The sequence below is a fragment of the Sinocyclocheilus anshuiensis genome, unplaced genomic scaffold (assembly GCF_001515605.1).
Source record: "Sinocyclocheilus anshuiensis isolate Anshui unplaced genomic scaffold, SAMN03320099.WGS_v1.1 scaffold1809, whole genome shotgun sequence".
NCBI classification, from domain to species: domain Eukaryota; kingdom Metazoa; phylum Chordata; class Actinopteri; order Cypriniformes; family Cyprinidae; genus Sinocyclocheilus; species Sinocyclocheilus anshuiensis.
In genome coordinates this window covers 25,379-47,694 of record NW_015538093.1, presented here as the reverse complement: position 1 = coordinate 47,694, position 22,316 = coordinate 25,379, and the positions used below count along the sequence as shown (strand labels likewise).

The following is a 22,316-nucleotide window of genomic DNA, read 5'->3' as shown; positions in this document are numbered from 1 at the left end:
ATATCGAAGTGGTGATGGGCCGCCTGGACCAAAAAATGCCAGGGCCGATTTTTTGTCCCAGTCCAGCCCTGGTTGCAGCTAAACTATGCAAGACAGTGGCCCTCCAGGAACAGGTTTGGACATCCCCAAACCTGAACATAAACATACAGCAACAAACTGATGACAAATAATAATCCTTTACCAAGCAATGTTTCTCTAGCAATGTTTAGCAGAATGGTTGCCAAGCAACACATAGACACACTGATGCAGTAACAAGGTCAAGGGTGTGTGATTATAGAGTCTTTAACCATGGCTTCAAATGCAGCTCAGCCAATCTTAATCAAGGAGCAGAATTGTCCGTTTTATATTACCCTGTCTACATATGTGAAAATATTCTGGACTGTTGCTACTCTCCCTAGGAGCAGACATCCTGCAAAGATCACTCTAAAAGCACAAAGAACAATCTTGAAAGAGGTGAGAAAACATAGCAAAAAGTTCCCAGAAAACTGCAAACTGTGAAAGTCTTTGTTAATGTGTCTAATACAAGAATGTTGTCCATGAAACGACAACCTGTTGGGAAAAAAGGTATGTCTCATGCCCAAATCATCTAAATGTTCAACAAAGCTTCTGGGGAAATGTTCTGTGGATAGTTGAGACAAAAGTTGAAGTATATTTGACTAAAATTAAAATGACATTAAAAATAAAATATTAAAATGATTATTAATATTACAATTAAATGATATTATACATGATATAAAGCAAGTGTGTCTCTTCAGAAGACTTGGATTAAAACACTTGATTATGTTGGATAACCTTTAGGATGATTAGATTAGGATGATTAACACAGTTACATAATCCTGAAGATTAATCCAGAATTCTAATATGATTATTTGGAGTGTGATTCAGCACAATTAAAAATAGCTGTGCTGCTTAATATAGTGTGGAAAAGACAGTTTCAGGGTTTTTTTTTTTTGTTTTTGTTTTGAAAGATCAAGGCTATGCCATATACTGCTTTAAAGGAGAAAAAATCTGGATAAGGAACCAAGATAAGGAAAAAAGTAAATGGCCCAGATGCACAACAACATCTGTAGATACTACACAGAGTATCCAGTTTGAGAAACAGACCTCTTAATGGTTCTCAGCTGGCAGCTTCAGTAACACTTTAGATTAGAGAACACTATTTACTATTAACTCTTAGTTAAAAGTGAATATTTGTTTCCTAATCTAAAGTGTCACCACAGCTTCTTTAACTTTAACACCAACTTTATCTGAAACAGACTATAATTCATAAGGTCTGCAAAGTTGTCATTGTTGCACATGGAGGATTTTTTACCTTTGATCATTGTAACATTCTAATGTTGTGATTTTTTTTCTGTTTTGTCTTTCATCTGTTATTTAATTATTTACAGGTGCTTTATGTATTTTTTTGTTTGTACTAAAGCATAAAAATACCATAATAGGTTTGCAGATATTCAGAGAGCATGTTAAGTTCACTTACTTGTTTCTCCGAAAAATTGTGCTACAGCCAGTTATTCGAATTTGAAATGTGCATTCCATGTCAGAATGTCTGTTTTTGTTTTGGGCTGTGTAATTTCACCCACTGCCTATTTACCCAGTAGTATTTTGACATCCCAAATTGCTAAATGGTGGAAAACAGCATATTGAATCCATGGAAAGCCAGCAAACTGGGTCAGAGATTGCAGATTATACCCGATCTAAAAAGCCTCCGCATCCATTTCTAAAGAGAAACAACACTCTCCAATATTTTGAATTAGTACCCATTTCAAAGGTGACAGGACTTGTAGGCCAAGTATGGTAACCTATACTCAGAATTTGTGCTCTGCATTTAACCCATCCAAGTGCACTCACACAGCAGTGAGTAATGAACCCACATCAGCAGTGGGCAACTATTTTGCTGCGGCACCTGGAGAGCGATTTTGGGGTTCGGTGCCTTGCTCAAGAGCACCTCAGTTGTGGGTAACAAAGGAGGAATAGAGCACTGTTAATTCACTTCCCCCTGTACTGAGAATCAAACCCCGCAACCTTCAGGTTACAAATTCAACTTTCTAACCATTAGGCCACAACTGCCCCCTAAACTGCTGACAGTCAATATTATATACTGCAAAACTTATTTAGCAAATATTTCTATTTATTTCCCTTGATAACATTGACATCATAATAAACATGCTAAACTGTGTTTGTATTCTTCGGATGAGGTGTTTGAAGACATGGCAAAAACAAGCACCTCTAAAATTTTAATAAATAGCACATTTAACATCTCAGCTTTATACATTGCAAAATAAATATTTGCCCAAAGGCCACAAAACAATGACATGTTTATTTGATGATTCTGGCAGCTTTTTGCAAAACCATACTTTTCACAGGCCTTGCTATAAGCTCTTAGCAACAAGTTCAGAAACCGACAACAGAGTGACAGGGACCATAGCAAACATACCCTGCTGCCTGTCTCTTTAGATTATTCACACACACCCCAGTGGTCAGGGGTTAGAGTTAAGCCCTAAAGATCACTATCCCATTAAAGATATCTACATTGCCTTCCAATCTACTAAACCTTTAATCATATTTCATTAACTGTATATTGATATATGTCTGTTTAGATGGTTTGATGGACTGATGTTCAGGATGGAAATTAATATTGAAAACGAGAACACATTACAGATAATGACATTTAGTTCTCTAGGGACTAATACTGAATGATGGATGGGGGAGGGGATTAAAACAATTCAGAGATTTTGGACTTTTATTTATGTGTAATATCAGGGTTTTCTTCTGCAGGCAATGCCTGGTATGTTTTTGTTCAATTTTGTTCAATCAACTATTCCAACTGAACAAATAGATAATCACTGAATTACTGTATATGTGATGTGAAATAGTGGAATTGTAAAGAAAACTACAAATACTACATGACTGAATGTCAAAATTTAGATGATATTTCAGTAATGTATCCCCTGTTGTTGTTTTGATAAACAAACAGTCTGTGGTAATGCCTGCTGTGGTCTAGGTTGATCAACATTTTATAATTTTTTTTGGACATTTTTTTGCATGCATTATATTCCTATTTTCTTTTCTTAATTTTCCTAATAGCAAATGTCAAACACACATCAAGGGATGTGTGTGCTAGAGAGCTCAGACTTTGGATAAATGTGACTCAAGGGTATCCCTGTGCACCTCTGCAAATTAATCATTCTGACACGTTCACGACCCTTCTAATAAGACAGGGGCCACAGAGCACCCCCCCACCATCCCAGCCTATGCTGCCTCGCTCCTTCTTTGTTTGGCCCCCTGTCCCAGGAGATCGGAGAGCTGGAGTGGGGGAGGACATGGGACAGAGGACTGGTGTGTGTTGAGAAAATGGGGGGTACAGATCGCAAGTGACACTCTCATTCAGAATGCTCCTGGGGGACAGGGCCAGGCACAAGACTCCTATCACAGTTTAGGCAGCGCAGCCCCCCATGCTCAACAAAAGCATGTCCTGCATGCTCCCCATAATAATGGGGGTATTTAGCTAGTGTACTAAAAACTCTATTGTATACATTAACCAAGTGCAATAACAATATATACACAAAAGTGCAGATATGAGATTGCTTATGATCATACTCATTCATGCATTAAGGGATACATTGGAGTCACCAGAATCAAGAAACTGTGATTAAGGTGCAATCTTACTGTTGCACAACCCTAGAAACTATACCATATTATCATTATTATTATTAATAAACCTGGAGAAACCTGGCTTATATCAGATGTACTAGAGAAGTATTAACAATTTCTTGACAGATGGCTGATCCACTGGCTGCAAAATCTATGCAAATTTTGCAGATTTGTCACAATAAAGAACATTGATAGTTTCCCTAAACCTACTTAAATGTTATGCAATAATACTTGCTTTATTTTAGATTTACCTTTACCTACCGTACTGTCTTTTAACTTTTGGGTAAGGCTTAACCAAGTGTAGTAAATTTTTATTCTGTACACTGCTTTTCACTATGACTGTTACTATGCTGCCAATATGTCGCCAAACAAAGATTCTGAAATATTTAAAGTATGAATTAAACTTGCCATAAAAACCCCCTTTAATATGATAGCGTCTCTTAAATCTTGACAATTACGTTGACTCACAAATGTACATATAATATAGTTTGCTCAAAATGTATATATTTGTCCAAAAAAAAATTTATATATATATATATGTGTGTGTGTGTGTGTGTGTGTGGAAACTCTAAATACTGAGGCAATTAACTGATAAGTCTAAAGCTGTATGTGTGCTTCCATTTTAGTTTCCATTTTAAAAAAAACATCTGAGCCATTTTTTTCAGTTCCCCCTTGGCTCACGGATCATTGTTGTGGCCTATTTTAAATGGCAATCTGTCCAAATAAATAATTCATGAAATTAATTAATTTATATTCATGTTTGCTGACATTATTTTTCTTTTTGGCACTGAAAATGAGATGACTGACAATGAAAAAGGGGGCATCTTCTGACCTCTTTGCTCCTCATTTTCTCTCTGTATAGCCCATATGTGATGGTGCATATTTTGTTGATATTACTCAACAGATATGTTCAGCATTGTTGAATTAGCCAAGATATATATATATATATATATATATAACTGTGACTAGACAAACAGAGCACATGGGCTCTTTATACACTGTAATGCCTTGCCTTCTCACTTATTCAATTCTATTAATGCATTTTCATCACGGTGACATTTTGATTTTTCACTCAAATGCTGAAATGAAATACAAGTTTCTGTGACTGTAGAAAGTGCATTTGCTCCTCATTTTCTCTCTGTATAGCCCATATGTGATGGTGCATATTTTGTTGATATTACTCAACAGATATGTTCAGCATTGTTGAATTAGCCAAGATATATATATATATATATATATATATCACTGACTAGACAAACAGAGCACATGGGCTCTTTATACACTGTAATGCCTTGCCTTCTCACTTATTCAATTCTATTAATGCATTTTCATCACGGTGACATTTTGATTTTTCACTCAAATGCTGAAATGAAATACAAGTTTCTGTGACTGTAGAAAGTGCATTATTTCATGATGCAAGAGTTGTTCAGTTTATGATTGGTTGTTTGCTGCTAAACAACTGGCCGTTACATTCTGACGCCATATCGTTCAAACTGTAAAGCACCACAATAGAGTGCAACATTGCCCATCCTCTTTTTTCAGTGGCCTTAGTTCTGGAAGTATTTTTTCCCATTCATTTTATCATAAGGTTTTTAAATAGGTCTTTGTTTAAGAGTTACAAGACATGAACCAAATCAACCAGAGATGATTAACAACATTACAAACTTTGAATTGGAACCAAAAAAGTATTTAAATTAGGAAATGTAATGAGGGTAAGAACTACAATCCCATTAAACATTGTGAAATGCATACTGTACATTGAAAACAAGAAAAATATTAAACTGTTGATTTAAAGATTGAAACAATATATTTTGTATTTACTCCAAAATGTACATATTATGCATATAAATATTTAAGAGCCTAGGGAATGTTTGAGAGCCTAGGGGAAATAATGGGAGTGGTGGAGTGAAACATTGTTTTACTGCAGCATTATCAGTTCTTAATATCTGGGAATCTGGCTGATAAGGATAAGGCAGCTGGGTTTTTGCACTTGATTACATAACTATTTTGTATTAATTTGTCTTAATGACATAACTCATCCATGTTTGCAGTTTCACTCTTTTCAGTGATTTCTTCCCCTTGTCAATCACTGTCTACCTGGAGTAGTCACTTACTCTATCAAAGAGAGGTTTTGATTTATAAACTGTGATCTTGATCCAAGATCTTGGTTTCTTTAAAAAAAGGATTGACAGACACAGTGTGGGAAAATTCCAACGCAGATTGCTAATATAGATTCAATTTTAATGTAATATTTAACTGCATATTTAGGCACATCCCCTCAAGTCTTACAATTCATGGGTACTCTTTTATGGACTATGATTGCTGGCTAAATCCCCAGACAATACCTAAAATGTCCTTCTCCTCAACAATCCCAAGGCAACAGAAATGTATTATGAAATATTAGGGCTGGACAATAATTCAATATCAATATTTAATAGTGTTCATATCGATATCGGAATTATATCGTATCGACCGAAATTAAGAAATATATCGTGATATAAATTTTGGCCATATCGTCCAGCCCTATGAAATATATAACAAAAGCATAATTATGCCTCAGTTTCATCATCATGAAATAATTGACCATGGTCATGTGCAACATGTTCTGTGTGCAACCTTTATATATTGCCTTTGAATGTAGTTTGACTAAGGGAAAAGGATATATACAGTATGAGATTGAAATGAGATTATATTCCCTTTACTGTAAGCTCGGGCATTACTTGATACAAGAACAGTGCATATATAACTCCAGAGAGATCCTTACAAAACATAGTCATTATATTTTCAGGTTATAATACATAATACTAGACGTTTTGAGTTGTCAGTATGTGTGTGTGTGTGTGTGTGTGTGTGTGTGTGTGGTTATATTTACATGTTTGAGATGTAGTTTTATTTGTCGCATGTGATAACTTCAGTACCTGCTTATCTGGGTCTGGAATTGCTCCAGACTGGGAGGAGAAGCATTGAACCGTGGGAAGAGGAAAGTGAATGAGAGAAAGAAAGAGAGGCATTCTTGAGAGAGCAGTGAAATTGTACCCAGGGTATAATGGACTTCAGTTCCATTGAAAGTTTATTAGCCATAAAATGGACTACATGAAGTGTTATTTCTACAACACTTTGGTTCTTTAATTACCTTACTTATTTTGTGTTTACAAAACAGGAAAGAAAAATACGAGTTTGCTTTCTTCCTTTATTTTATTCCTCTTTCACTCTCTCAGATGAACTGGAAAGACTGAGAGTAGTCTAAGACACAGGTGTTCACATGGTGAATTAATACAAAAAAAAAACTTCCCACACACTTCCCATTGATCAGAGGATGGTCGGACAACCGTCTTGTCTTTTTAGCATTCTCTCTTCTAATGTTTATGGTTCCTGCACCTTCAGGAAATTACCCTTTTATAGGGTCAACACAATAAAAGACCTTTGTTTTTTTCTTAGTTGGGAGTGGTTAGTGGGTTGGTATTTGTGAATGTGTGTATATGTGTGTATGTGACTTTGTGTGTGTGAGAGAAAGACATTTTAGGTGGGGGAGGCAGTGCTTGTAGTGTTGTTTAATCTCCTACCCATCCTTTTTGACATTTTAGATGGGGGTAGTAGTGTTTAATCTACTAGTTCTCTTGTGCGGGCAAAGAAAAAGACCTGAAGAGGTTAATTGGCTCCTCATCCAATATATCACATTGCTGTGAACTCTCTGACCCTTCTTGTCAATAGGAGGCCTTTTCCTCTGTGACTTGATGAATGTGTGTTTCTATGGGAGTGTACTGCAGAGTAAAATTTTTGGAGAACAAAAAGAGAAATTATGGCAAATTATATATCTCAGATAATTCAATCTCTCATAACAATGAGAGCCCTAAATTTTGTATTTCTACTGTCTTCTCCTAGCATTTTAGCACAGTTTGGTGGTTGTTCGATGATAGTTCATGGCTGTCTAAACAGACAAAAAGAAATAAAGCAATAAATTAAAAAGTAAAAGTATAATGTTGCCCACCAAAATATGAGCAGAGCATAATGACCACTGTTTGAAAATGTATTCACATTGCAATAAGTTAAACAAAACAGTAAAATTAAGTCAGGGAGGTGGGTGATTGTGTGGGAGGGAGGTGAGGGTATAAGCAGACAAATTACTGACAAAAACCACAGGCTGTTATGAAAGCACACTGACAAGGGAGAAAGGTCTGGTCTAAATATGTAGACTGGCAACAACTGAGTTCTAATTGTCAATTTTCTACTCTGGCCTGTACACATGCACAGCCAAATTCAGAACAGAGGCAGAACAAAACATACCAGTGCAAAATCTAATGTATAATATCATATAATACATAATATCCACCTTTATCATCTAACACCCAAAATATAAGCTTGTAATAGTGGGAAAATCTATCAAGACTTTCCTTTGAATGTATTAGAGCAGCGATGTGTTAAGTAATGTATTTTACAATATTGTGTATATTTGATCTTTATATGGGCTATTATATTATTCACCTACTAGTAATGTGCATACTGTAGCCTATATAAGGAGTAGGGGTATAAGGAAAGACTTTTTTTCCTCACTTTTTTTTGGTGAGAAAGAGACAGTTTTGTTTTTGTGGGATTGCATTTAATGTCACATTTGCTTTCGTTAGCCAGTGGAGAACTGACTGCTTGTGTGATAAAGAATGAGAATGGGAGATGATCATGGATGTAGTGACGGGAGAGGGAAGCTGAAGAAACAAGGATTACTGAAAATAATAATAATAATAATAATAATAAAGTAAAAGTAAAGATAAACTAAAAGAAAACTGCAAAGAAACAACAAATCTTGGAAGAATATAGTAATGGTTTAATTTTTATGATATTCAATTTAAACTTTAAAATGGATATTATATATAACACAAAACAAGAATACAATAATATTAAGGAAGTAGAATAAAAGAATAGAATAAAATGAGAGCCCACTGAATAAACTCAAATTAGTATTTGAAAAGGGATGCAACACAAAAAGAACATAAATGTGACTAATTACATGAAACTTCCCTACTACCTTGAAACATTTTGAAAGTTACATTTTAAAACAAATAAATAAACAAATAAATACAGTTGCTGTTTAATACAAGAGTAAATGCACTCCCTGAACCATGTGATGGTCAAAATGACCTATAAGTCATTTTTCATGCTGTTCTCCTACTGCACAGCTACAACAACAATCTATGACAACAAAAAAAGCTATTTATAAAAGCCATCCATGAGATTTGCAGCCGTTAAATGATCATTTATGTGATTCGTCTCTTGAATGTAAAGCGCGTTCATTATGCCAGTGGGAACGTGGGCTGTGTGACAATCAACGCAGAGGTTAGTTAGGGGAACACAAACCTATCTTTGTTCACTCTGGTCAGAAAAAAACGGATTATTTGCTCGGCTTTTCATCTGCCTTGTGCGGAATACATTATGTGTGTAAATGTTGTTGAACTCCGGCTGTTCTCAGCGAAAAGGTCACACACTCCCCTCGACCCAAACTCCTCCACGGGCTTTGTGTCCACACTAAAGTGAAAAAACGGGCTATGCCTATAAACTTCACATTTAAAGGCAAGCGCAGTCGTAAGGCGCTGCTGCTGCTGTAAGGAAAACAATAGTGTTTTGGAACACTTTTCTAGCAGAGACTAAAGGCAACAGAGCCTGCTTGTGCAAGACGGTTCTTTGGCAACTACTTTGGCAAGCACATACTTTTTTAATCATCTAAAATACTAATCGATATATTTTTTTTAATTATAATGTACTCGGAAGCGACATTGAGCGCATCTGCCTATCATGTCTTTTTACATCGTCCTTATTCATTTATTAGCCTACACGTAAACGGGCACGAGCGCAACCAAGTGAAGGCAGATTTCAAATTCTGTGTGTGTGTGTGTGCGTGTGCGTGTGCGTGTATAGGCTATCTATCTATCTATCTATCTATCTATATAAAGAATTACAATGTTGACATTTATGATAAACCTTACGCATTTGTCCCATACAAAATCTAGTAATAAATAAACGGCCATTTGCCACTAAAAGACCATTAGCTTAAGCTGCATAATTTATTAAACAAGTAAAAAAATCTAAAAGTTCTGTAACTCACGCGCTGAGGCCATGGTGATGACGGACTCGGTAGTGGCGTGGTACTCATCGGCGTCCATGAAATCCTCTAGGGAGGATGCGTCCCCCTGGAAGTCGTGATGGTCCAGAAGCTGCTGTAGCGGAGGTGCTTTTGGAAGAAGCTGATTAACCACCTCTCTGCTGATGTTGGGCGCTTGTTTTAAGCGCAGTTTGCTAAGGATTTGTGATTTGATTGTTTCCAGCCGTAAGACTTTACTCTGTTCTCTCCAAACGCACGCTGAACACTCTGGAGAGTCCACATCCTCCAGATCAAAGAGAGAGACTCCAGCATCCGAGGACATCTCACTTAGTGGAGACTGAAAGAGGTCCGGCTCATCGCTCCCGGACAGTCCCAAAGAAATAAGAACCGTTAAGCACAACAAAAAGTTATACCTTGTCATGATGTTAAATGGTCAGTATCAAAGGTTTTCCTCTTGATTTTGCAAGATACTGTGGTTCTTATCTTGAGAATATTTATTCGAGCAACGAATTAGCTATCTACAAAGAAATTAAGACGTTTTAGCAGAATATATATTCCATTTTATACGGACAAAGCGACGGGTATAATCGGATTCTTTTAAAGAACGTTCCCTTTTGCATTTCAGTTTGTTTTCAAGTCCTTTTATCAGCTACCTGCTTCACTGTCGGAAAATACTTTAGCATGTCTTTTTCAACTGTACAAATGCGTCTATAAAGCCCCCTTTATATATCACAGCTGCCTAGTGGCGTAATCCCTCTCTATTGGCTAACATTTCAACAAAAGGCTCATAGGTTTGTCACTAAATCGAGAGAGAGAGCGAGAGAGAGAGAGAGAGAGAGAGAGAGAGATTGTATTGTTTATATTCTGACACTCCGCACCACGCAATGTAAGTTTAGCTAGGCCTACTAGACACAGACTTTATAAGTGAAGTTAACTTTTCATTGCAGATTGTATAGTTAGGCTATTTTAGCTCTAATTTAATCAGTGTTACCTGAACGCTATTTGCAGGTTAAATTCTTGCTTTTAGTAGATATAGCCTATAGGCATCACTTTTTCTGAGATTACTATGTAGGCTACATAACAAATATCTAACCATTTCTTTAATTGCCATTTAAAAAAAAAAAAAATTTAATATGATCACCTAACTTAAAAAGGATTTTGCCTATGCTCACCTAAATATGAGAGAGCATACGAATAAAAAACTTTACATTGGAAACAGTGAGAACCACTCGGTTTTTTTGGACAAATCGTTGTTTGATTTGGGAACTTGTTCGCCGAAGGCTTTAAGACCATGTAGAATCCTCGCCCCGCTGGTCACTTGCGTTGGCTTTGCAGCTAGCATGGCTCAAGCAAGCGGATACCCCTTTTCACCGCCCGCGTTTTGACAACAAATAATATTGGGCAAACGCAGACAACGTGATTATTATTCAAGAGCCCAAAGCCAGCCATGCATTAGCGCGACTATCCGCTTGTTAAGTCTGACGTCACGCGTACTGGGTCCAAAAGCTCTGTCACACACCATCAGACAACAGTGCTAACACTTTTTTTTTTTACATTATTGTAGTCTCTAGAATAGCTCTTCTTCTGAGCAAGGGTTTCTTCTTAAAAGTCTAATAAATTACTATCTGTAGGCTACTATTCCTGTTTTTCTTTGGTTGTATTACAAATTTGTTATTTTGCACCTGAGGTATTAAGGCTACTAAATGATTCCTTTCATGGTTTATCTTTGTGCGCCCTCTGGAGGGGAAACCCCAGAATTGGAGCGTTACTTTTCTTTCTATGCAAAATATAATTTGTTTAAACTGCTTAATAAATATTGTCGCAAGATTTCAGATATGTCTCTGCAATTCTTCCCACAGCACACTGATGTCTGAGAGAGTACAAAGAGCTACCTTTATTATACTAAAGACATCTTTATTGAATCTTTATTGGAGGTTGATTTTGTACAGGCTACTGTCAAGGGAACAGCTTATACAAAGGAGCTAATTTGATAGGGCTACACTAACCAAGCATCCCTCCTACAAATTTTTTAACTAATTAAATAAAATTTTTGAAATAACAATTTTATATTTATCACTCCCTCCCAGGCTGCAAACTAATATCCTATAGCATGCTGCAACTTGGGGTTTAGTATAAGTAAATCAAAACCCGGTCAATCACATGTGGATTAAATTGTGCTCTGTTATTTTGGAAAATAATATGAATAAGACCTTCATTCATCTTCAGAGCACAAATTAAGATATTTTTGATGAAATCCGAGAGCATTCTGATCCTGCCAGCAACACAACTGAAACGTTCAAGGCCCAGAAAGGTAAGGACATCTTTAAAATAGTCCATGTGGCATTAGTGGTTCAACCATAATGTTATGAAGCAACAGCTACGTTCACACAGCAGCAGAATACGGTTGTCAGTCCAGTTTTTGAGTCCTTAATACGGCCTTAATAAGTTCACACACAGTATGGTTATTTACGGGCATGACAACTGCATTCTGTAACTGAACTCACACCCCTAAATTCAACGTCTCCGGTTACATACGTAACCTCGGTTCCCTGAAAGGAGGGAACGAGACACTGCATAGCTAATGCTTGGGGTTATCCCCCTCCTCCCAAAATACTGAAGCCTGATTGAATCACGCCGGTAAATTTTACCGGTAAATCAAGCGCTGGAACTAGAGGCGGGGCCACCCACTATATAAGACAGCACCCAGCGTCGTTGCCTCCGAATCTTTCAACTGTTCGAACAGGTATGAGACTCTGAGGATTACAACACAGCAGTGAGCAGTGTCTCGTTCCCTCCTTTCAGAGAACCGAGGTTGCGTATGTATCCGGAGACACTCCCTATCAAGTTTGGTCTCTCGACACTGCGTAGCTAACGCTTGGGAAACGCGTACAATCCCGCTGTGTTGTATTCCCCACATCTGGAGGGAAGAGTCTAACGAGCCAGACTTCGATAGCCAAGCCTGTTGACTACTCCATAGAGCACTCAGGGGAAAAAAATATATGCCCTCGAGCTGAGCGGGACTAAGCACAGCATATAACACAACACTACACATAGACTGGCCGTAGCACCGCTGGAGCCATGTACATATGCAGCATATACCATTTGATACATAAGAAAAACAGCGCACTCACCGCGGTCGACAACAACTCAAACGCATATAAGAGCTGCTGACTACAATGTACTAGGGATGTGCATCTCATGACGAATGCTTCATCAGTATGATTGAGGTATTTTGATGTGCTAAAAGACCAACAGGAAATGTATGTGTGTGTGTGCTAGGGATGTGCATCTCGTGACTGAGGCCGATACGATACGCATCTCGATGTATAGCCTACGATACATTAAAGATGCATATGAAGCAGCTACCGATGCGATGCGATACGATTCACCCCTATTACGATGCAGTGCGATCCAATTTCTGTTCGATTTGATTCAACACAATGCGATTCGAGACAATAAGATGCAATGGAAAAAATATGATAACTTTTAATGCCTCAAGGCCTGTTTCATAAAACAAGTTTACCAAATAAGCCAGGCTTATTTCAGTTAGTCTGACTCATTTTCAAATGATCTGGTTCCATAAAGCAAATTGGCGGCACCATTAGCCGTTTTCACACTTCCGGGTTTTGTGTTTCCGGCGTTCGCCAACGCAGGGTAAAGTAACTTCCGGTAACAATGGCGGAGTCTAAGAATAAGTGTTGCTGTAGCGTCCCTCAGTGCACCAATTCTAAACAAAAACAACCATATTTGAGTTTTCAAAATAGGTCGTTGCTATTAGACGGGTGGAAGGGTCTACGTTCGTAATTCGAAGAGGTAGCACATATGTCTGTAGTCAGCATTTTACCGCTGCCGATTACATTACAGGAAGTTCGTTTCAGCCTTTTCCAAATAGTTATATTATTAATTATTTTATAATTTTCTCATTGTCATTGATCACAGGATGTAAAAGACCATAACAATATAATATTTTCTGTAAATAGTGTCTTATATAGCTTGAATCATGATTTCTTGTTGAATTGACAGTTATGTATGTGTGTGTCTCTCTCTGTGTATGACTGTCAATGCTGTTACATACTATCAACATTCTCACTCTACTTTAGTAATAAAGTTTGAAGGTAACAGAATTGACACTAATTCAGACAACTAGAAATCATGATTTTCAAAAAACAAACAATTATATATCACAAGATGTTACAGGCGCTATATATATATATATACAGTGTGTGTGTGTGCCTATATATACACTGAACAAAATTATAAACGCAACACTTTTGTTTTTGCCCCCATTTTTCATGAGCTGAACTCAAAGATCTAAGACTTTTTCTATGTACACAAAAGGCCTATTTCTCTCAAATATTGTTCACAAATCTGTCTAAATCTGTGTTAGTGAGCACTTCTCCTTTGCCGATTATCTCGGCAAAGGAGAAGTGCTCACTAACACAGATTTAGACAGATTTGTGAACAATATTTGAGAGAAATAGGCCTTATGTGTACATAGAAAAAGTCTTAGATCTATGAGTTCAGCTCATGAAAAATGGGGGCAAAAACAAAAGTGTTGCGTTTATAATTTTGTACAGTGTATATATGGTATAGCCTGTAACATCTTGTGATTCATGACAATGAGTAACAAATTAAATAAATTATTGAAAGAATTAAAATATAAAAGCAGAAAAAAATATATTATGGACAGCAAATGTACCTGCAATTATAGAACCACCCTTATGTCTTTGGTACTAACAGTGTGCTGTGACATGAAATTTAAAAATAGCGTGATAAGTTGCTAACTATATATATATATATATATTTTTTATTTTTTTTTTATTTTTTTTCCTGGACTGCACAGAAATCCGCTGTGAAAGCCTACATCGCTGACACTCCACTCTGAGATCTTCTCCAGTTACAAGAGCACTACAACATTCAAAGGTCTGGTTGGGGTAGCTCCGTGTGGTGCAGTGACTTTCATCTCCCAGCTTTACACCGGTTCAATCTCTGACAAAGAAATCACGAAGAAATCTGGCATTTTGGACCTGCTCGAGCCTGGAGATGTGGTCATGGCAGACAAGGGGTTCACTATTGAAGATATGCTCTCCAGTGTTGGTGCTAGACTGATCATTCCACCTTTCAAATGTGCCAAGCAGTTCAGCAAACAGGACTGTGAAAAAACACAGGCCATTGCACGCCTCAGAATTCTGGTGGAATGGGTGATTCGAAGTGTCAAGGAAAACCACATCTGGGATTCTGTTGTGCCACTCACCTTGTCAGGAAGCATTCATCAGATCTGGCATAATTGCTGTTTTATGGTTAATTATCAGGGACCAATGTTTCTTGAGCAGTGAATGTATATTAGTATATTAGATTTTTTAGAACGACTGTGATTATTACAATAGTAGTGTTTTAGTGTTAACTTTTGATCTGATGTTTGAAGTTCAATGGGGAGACGAGAGTGGTGAAACTGTTTAGCATCTCCTTGATAGTGGGGGGAACCATTGGCCATTTAGCACCCATATAAATGTAGAATCTGGGGCCAGGACTGTAATTTATATGCAAATGTCAAAAGGCTAAGAGGGGTCTCTAATGACTGCTGAGATGGCAACAGTGTGGAGTTTGGCAAGCCGTCGCCTGGTGTCTGTGTTCTCTGTGTTCTCTTTATTGAGTATATTTGTCTTGTGTGTGTGCACGTCTGCACAAAAATTTACCACAGTGCTTGCTTATGATCGCTCATTTGTTCTTAATCTACGATGGACCGTAGAAACTGTTTCTGATTCAAATCACGGAGGGTACAAGACTCCTGATCCCTCGTTCCTGTCTATGTTGCCATCTGAAATAAGTCGCTTACCGGACTGTGAATATCATCGGAGGAAGAAACGCTATAGAAGACGGGGAACACGCGGTGGTTAGTACGCGTGAGGAGGTACCTCCACGCGTCGTCGCTTGGAGGCCCGAGTCATGCGGACTCTCGGAGTCTGGCTTCCAGCTGTGACTGCGGCCGGATTTCGTATTCGTGGTCTCTCAAGCGTGGTGCCGTGTCTGTTTATCCGGAACAACCAGGATCGGTGCTCTCGTCAAGGAGTACTTCTCCTAGACTACGGGTCTGTAGAAGAGGAGTAAATCCCTGCAACCTTCGTTCACTGGATTATTCCCCATCGTCGGAGTATCAACATAATTCTACAACATTTTATCATCAATCCACTCATCAGGAAACGGACTCCACTGAAGTGAGGATGGCATTGCTAAACATAAGATCGATCTCAAACAAGACATTTGCAATTAATGAACAAATTTTATCTCATGAGTTGGACCTCTTGTTTATGACTGAGACGTGGCTAAATGCTGGTGAACTTGGTCCACTCTCTGAAGTTTGTCCTAAAGATTATAACTTTTTTAACACGACAAGGTCAGTTGGTCGTGGTGGGGGCTTAGCTACTATTTATAGAAATAATTTAAAATGCCGTCTACTTGCCTCGGAATTGTTTTCTAGTTTTGAAGTTCAGATATTTAAGATGGACGGCTGTAATCCACTGTTATGTATACTTGTTTATAGACCCCCCAAGTACAATAAGGATTTTATAAGTGAGTTTTCAGATTTTTTATCCTCTGTTGTGCCAAATGCAGATAGGCTCTTGATATTGGGCGATTTTAACATACATGTTTGTTGTCCATCGAAGCCTATGGTTAAAGAGTTTCTACAAATTATCGACACTTTCAATCTTATACAATCTGTTGTTGGTCCCACTCATAACCAAGGGCACAGACTTGATGTAATTCTATTTTATGGCCTTTTAGTTAGTGATGTAGGTATCAAAGATTTTTTTCTGTCTGATCATAAGTCTATTATTTTTAACATAGCTGTTCCTAGTTCGGTACCACACCCTGCCTTGGTAGGCCGGTATGTTTGTTCTTTTAACTCATCCACATCTGAAAAATGTTTAGATGCTTATTTTATTCCCCCTATAAGTCATGAAATAGAGTCTAACTGTCTTGGAGCTAATCCCGACGAGCTAGTTAATCAGTTTAATGGGCTATGTTCAAATATACTTGATGCTGTTGCCCCTTTTAAATTGAAAAGACCTAGAAGTTGTGTACATCCTTGGTTTAATGATGAAACTAGGGCGATTAGACAGAAATGGAGAAAAGCGGAAAGAAAGTGGAAGAGGGATAAATTACAAATATCATATAACTGCGTCAAAGAGTGTACGATTCACTATCAAAAAACTGTTAAGATTGCAAAGGCGAATTATTTCTCTGATCTCATTGCTAAAAACGCTCATAGTCCAAAAATATTATTTAATACCATCAATAGTGTGCTAAATCCGATGTCTAATTTATATCCGGATCCGTCTCCTATAGCCTGTGAAAACTTTCTTAAGTTTTTTACTGACAAGATCGATGTTATAAGATCATGTATTGTTCCCTCCTCTCTGGACTTCCCTCAGTCCACATCAATTTCTACATATTTATCTGAATTTACTCCAGTGTCTCAGTTACCTGGTGCAAATTATTTATAAAATGAAGCCCACTTTTTGTTCATTGGATGTTGTTCCTCCTCGTCTCTTATTAGAGACACTTGACACTATTAGTCCTAGTTTACTGTCAATAATTAATAGCAGTTTAATCAGTGGAATAATCCCATCTTATTTTAAGCATGCCACTGTGCAGCTGCTACTCAAAAAACCAAATCTTGATCCAAGAGTTTTAAATAATTACCGTACCATTTCTAAATTGCCGTTTTTATCAAAAGTTTTGGAGAAAGTTGTGTTTAATCAGCTTTCTTCTTTTCTACAGGAAAATGGTAATTTCAATAAATATCAGTCTGGCTTCAGACCTCAACACAGTACAGAATCTGCATTGCTAAAAGTATTAAACGACTTATTGTTGATTGTTGATTCCGGCAATTGTGCTGTTTTAATTTTGCTGGACCTTAGTGCGGCATTTGACACTCTCATCGTGGCATTCATTTAAATCGCTTACAGCAAATTGGGATTCAAGGACGTGTGTTAAACTGGTTTGTATCCTATTTAAAGGATCGAACCTTCTCTGTAGAGACTGGCAAATATTCATCATCTTGTGCACCAGTTTTGTATGGGGTTCCACAGGGCTCAATTTTGGGTCCTGTTCTATTTTCTTTATACATGCTTCCTTTGTATGCTATATTTAAGAGGCACAATGTTTCATACCACTGTTACGCAGATGATACTCAGTGTTATGTTCCCTTGCACCCAAAGGATGTCTCCAGTTTACGGTGTCTGTTTGATTGTCTGAGAGATGTTAAAGAGTGGATGTCTGCCAACTTCCTTCAGTTAAATGAGTCTAAGACTGAGGTCTTCATTTTTGGCTCCCCTGCTTCTACAGAGGTTGTGGCCAGTATGCTGGGACCTCTATCTGGTAATCTTCATTCACATGTCAGAAACTTAGGCATTACTTTTGACTCTGCTCTGACTTTCGATAAACAGATCAATGCTGTGGTTAGAAGTTGTTTTTATCAGCTTATTGCAAAGATGAAGTCATTTTTAACATTAAGAGACATTAAGAGTCTGTAATACATGCTTTTATCTCATCCAGATTAGATTATTGTGAAATCGAAAGGAGATCGTGCCTTTTCAGTGGCTGCTCCTCAGCTATGGAACATGTTGCCACCCTATATAAGAACTGAACCAATATATGCTGATTTTAAGTCTCTTCTTAAAACTTATGTATTTACTGTTGCATATGGTCAGGTCATAAGTAAGCGCAGTGGCATAACTCTAGTGTACTATCTGTTGCTGTGTTCTATGTTTACTTTTGTATTTTGGTATATGCTTACATTTTGTACAGCACTTTGGCCAACAGCTGTTGTTTTTAAATGTGCTCTATAAATAAATATGAAATGGATCAGGAAGGCCGGATGGCAGGTGGATCCTTATTGTCAGATGGTAGGTGGATCAGGAAGGCCGGATGGCAAATGGTTTCTAATTTTCCTCAGCCTTTGGATCCTCAGCTTGGGGTTTAACCTTGGTCAGGTTCAGCATTGTCTCTGCCTGGGTCCCTCTTTTCCAGTGGCTCCGTTTGTGAGACTGTGATCCTTGAAGAAGGCTGGAATTTCCACCTCGGATTGGTACTCTTCACTTGGAAGGTGGTACAGCACCAGGTCCCCGAGGTGGAGGATGGCACCTTTGGGTACTTGAATCCACATACTCTGGTTGGGCAGGCTGACACGGGTGGCAGTGTCATAGGTCAGTTAGGTCAGTGTGGTGGTACGGATGGGCGTGTTGACGAGCCACTGATTTCCCACAATCTCTTCTGTGACCTGTGTGCGAGGCTTGGCCTCAGCAGGGCAGAGTGTCTCTTTGCATGGGTTGTAACCCGCAGATTCCTTCAGTGTTGTCTCAGAGGAAGGGCTTGCTGGGGCAGAGTTAATGAATGTCTTTGGTTGAGATGCTTGGACTGGTTAGGACAGTCTTTCGTTTTGAGAACTACAGCGGGGCCTAGTTTGCACTGATGGCCATGAGCACCAGGGGAAGTTTCACGTCCCAGTCCTTCTGGTTAGCAGACACGTATTTTCTTATCATGCTGACCACAGTCTGATTCGTCCGTTCCACTTGGCCCGAAGGCATCCTTTCACGTACTCTGCCACATCTTGCTGCATGCCGGGCCAGTATGCCACTTGTTTAAGTGTCTCATAAGTGGCTCTTGTGCCGTGGTGTCCCGCACATGGTGCGTCGTGAGCATACATCAGCACCACCCCCCTTTGGCAGTGTGGCACCACAAGTTGTCTGGACCAGGTTGCTTTGAGTGTCCTTTCACTTTCTTCCAGTAGACGATCATATCATGTTCACTTGTGATGTCCTCGCATGCCTGAAACAGGTGTTGTTGTTTAACTGGTTTTGCTGTCTTGAAACCATTTTGCTTCCAGCCTGGAAGATGGCATGTGAAGCCAAGTCTGGCATAGTTGGAGTTTGTGCAGATGTGCAGTTCTCTGATGTTATGGGTCGATGCTATCTGCTGGGTTATGAGAATAGCCGCTATCTCAGCATATTGTGATGATTGTGGACCCAGCTTGAAGTGTTGTGGTGGGCAAGGTCGATCATTTAGCCAGAGAACACCAGCACCTGCCTTTAGGAAGCCCTCGTGGTTGTAGGAACATTCATCGACGTAGGCTGTGGGCATGCCTTGGCAGACATTCTCGTCAAAATACCTGTGGCATGTAGGTGGCAGTAGTTGGGGCCTTCTGCTTCTAACATCTCAGTCGGTGTGTCATCGGAGCAGCTTTGGCAGGCTGCCAGGCCGTTACCCAGCGCCGACTTGTGATTTTGAGCATATCGTGCTTCTACGTTGCGCCCCTGGAGGGCCATTAGCCATGTGGCTATGCTGCTTCTACGATCTCAGTTGGTGTGTCATCGGAGCAGCTTTGGCAGGCTGCCAGGCCGTTTCCCAGCGCCGACTTGTGATTTTGAGCATATCGTGCTTCTACGTTGCGCCTCTGGAGGGCCATTAGCCATGTGGCTATGCGTGCGTTTGTGACCATACCGTCACGGATGCGCTGGCTGTTAAGAAATGTGACAGGCTGGTGACAGGTCTCTATGATCACTTTCTGTGCTCCGATGTAGTTGGAAAATCTCTGGCTGGCCCATACAGTACAGGGCAGGGCTTTCTCACAGTCTGAGTATTTGCACTCTGGGGGAAGAAGAGTCTTGCTCGCATATGCGACCACCAGGACATATGCTGTCCTGGTCATGCCGTTGGTATAGCGTCCAAGTAGAACTCCTTCTGTGGATCTGGGTAAGCCAGACATGGAGCAATGCACAGATGTTGTTTCAGCTCATTCATGGCATTTTGCTGTTCGTCTGTCCAGGCGAAGGGGCAGTCCTTTTTCAGAAGGGCAGTGAGAGGGCGTGCCATGTCCGAATAGTTCTCAATGAACTGCCTTGAATAGTTGCACACGCCTAGAAAACTTCGGAGTTCTGAGACATTGGCAGGTGGTTTAATGTTCTGAATGGCCTGGATGCGGCTGGTTTGTGGCTCAATACCTCGTGGTCCGATGAGTAGGCCCACGGAGTTGACCTTGGTTTTGCACCATTGTCCTTTGTGGAGGGCAATCTTGGCACCGGCAGTGGTCAATTGGTGCAGGACATGGTCAATTTCTTTCAGGTGATCAGCCACCGTCGTGTGTTTCATCAGAAGGTCATCGACATAGATTAAGTTCCCTCTAACCCTGGCATCCGGGCATGCTTTGTTGAGGAAGATGTTAAATTCGACTGGTGAGTTGGCATAGCCGAATGGAAACCTGGTGAAGGTGTACTGCCGATTGCAAAAGGTGAAGGCCAGCTTGTGTTGGTAATCTGGATGCACTGGTATAGTCCAAAATCCTGAGGCCACATCAAGAGTGGAGAAGATTGTGGCTCCTCTGATTCTTGGTATCTCCTGTTCCAGCTGGGTCATAGGCCATCGCGACAATGGCACCTGTTGGTTCAGTTTCCTATAGTCAGTGGTTGGCCGCCATTTGGTTTGAGGACAGGTCAGATGGGGGCAGAGTAGGTGCTGTTACACGGACGGATGACACCCTTCTCAAGCATAGAGTTGATGATCTCCTGTACTGGTTCATACGATTCGAGTTGGATCTTGTATTGCTTGACAAAAGTGGGTGGAGCTTTTGGGTGTGTTGGGACACGCACAACATGGATGTATATGGCTCTTCTGTTATTACTTCCTCTGTGCCGTGGGCAGTCAGAGGTGCAGTCATGCTGTCATTCTTGCAGTTGGAGTGGTTTGAGATAATATACACGGCAAGGTGTTGGTCTTTTGTTACCTCTGTTCTGCACACCTGCTCCTTGACCACTGGCATGACTGAAATGATGGTGATGACCTTGGAGGGTGCTGTTGACACTGTGTGGCCTGAGCTTCCTTCTGGAATCATTGAATCTGGGATGGGTCCAGTTATTGGTAAAATCAGTTCAAAGTCATGGAAGTCATAACTCACTAGCCGTCCCAGACGGTAGGCCTTGGGCACTCTGACATCCGTTGCCGTGCAGTTGTTTAACAGGATGTACAATGCCCGAGATGTCACTTCAACGAGGAGTGTGGCTTCCAAAGTGAAGCCCAGTTCCCCACATTTGGGTGAAGGTTGGAAGAAGCCTAGGGTGTGGCTGAGAGCTTGGCCGCTTCGCAGGTTGAGTTGAACAGTGACCCCTTTGGTGTAAACTGGTACTACAGTCTCTTGTTCATTGATTAGCATGCAGGCCTCAGGGATGGTTTGGCCTGACAGGAGGTTCTCGAGGTTGACAGGAACAGTGGGGGACTGTGAGGTCATTGGAGCCCATATCACTTCATTGGTTGATGGGCAGGGATTCAAAGGGAATCGTGTGCGCTTGTTAGCAAAAGGAATGTTCGTTGTGTGCTGTTTGAGAACATTGAACAGTAAGATGCTGTTGGCTGAATTGTCTGCCCACAGTGCTAGTATGGGGTCTGTTGTTGTGACATCATTCAGCTGTAAGCCCCATTTAACCTGGGGTCCGTATGAGTTAGAGTCTTTGGCTAGCTGGAAAGTACAGAGCAGCGACCTTGAACCTCGCTCTTGAGCCGAGACGTTCCCGCGGCTGGC

At 39.7% G+C, this 22,316-nt stretch overlaps 1 protein-coding gene across 1 annotated transcript in view; it reads right to left on the bottom strand.

Annotated features, from left to right (window-relative positions):
• LOC107683628 (growth/differentiation factor 11-like) overlaps positions 1 to 10,163 on the bottom strand; it is a 100,625-nt gene extending 90,462 nt beyond the window's left edge. The window contains exon 1 of the mRNA XM_016479691.1: positions 9,746 to 10,163. Within this exon, the coding sequence (XP_016335177.1) occupies positions 9,746 to 10,163 (418 nt within the window). The remainder of the gene's footprint in view (positions 1 to 9,745) is intronic.
• Positions 10,164 to 22,316: the final 12,153 nt, after the last annotated feature.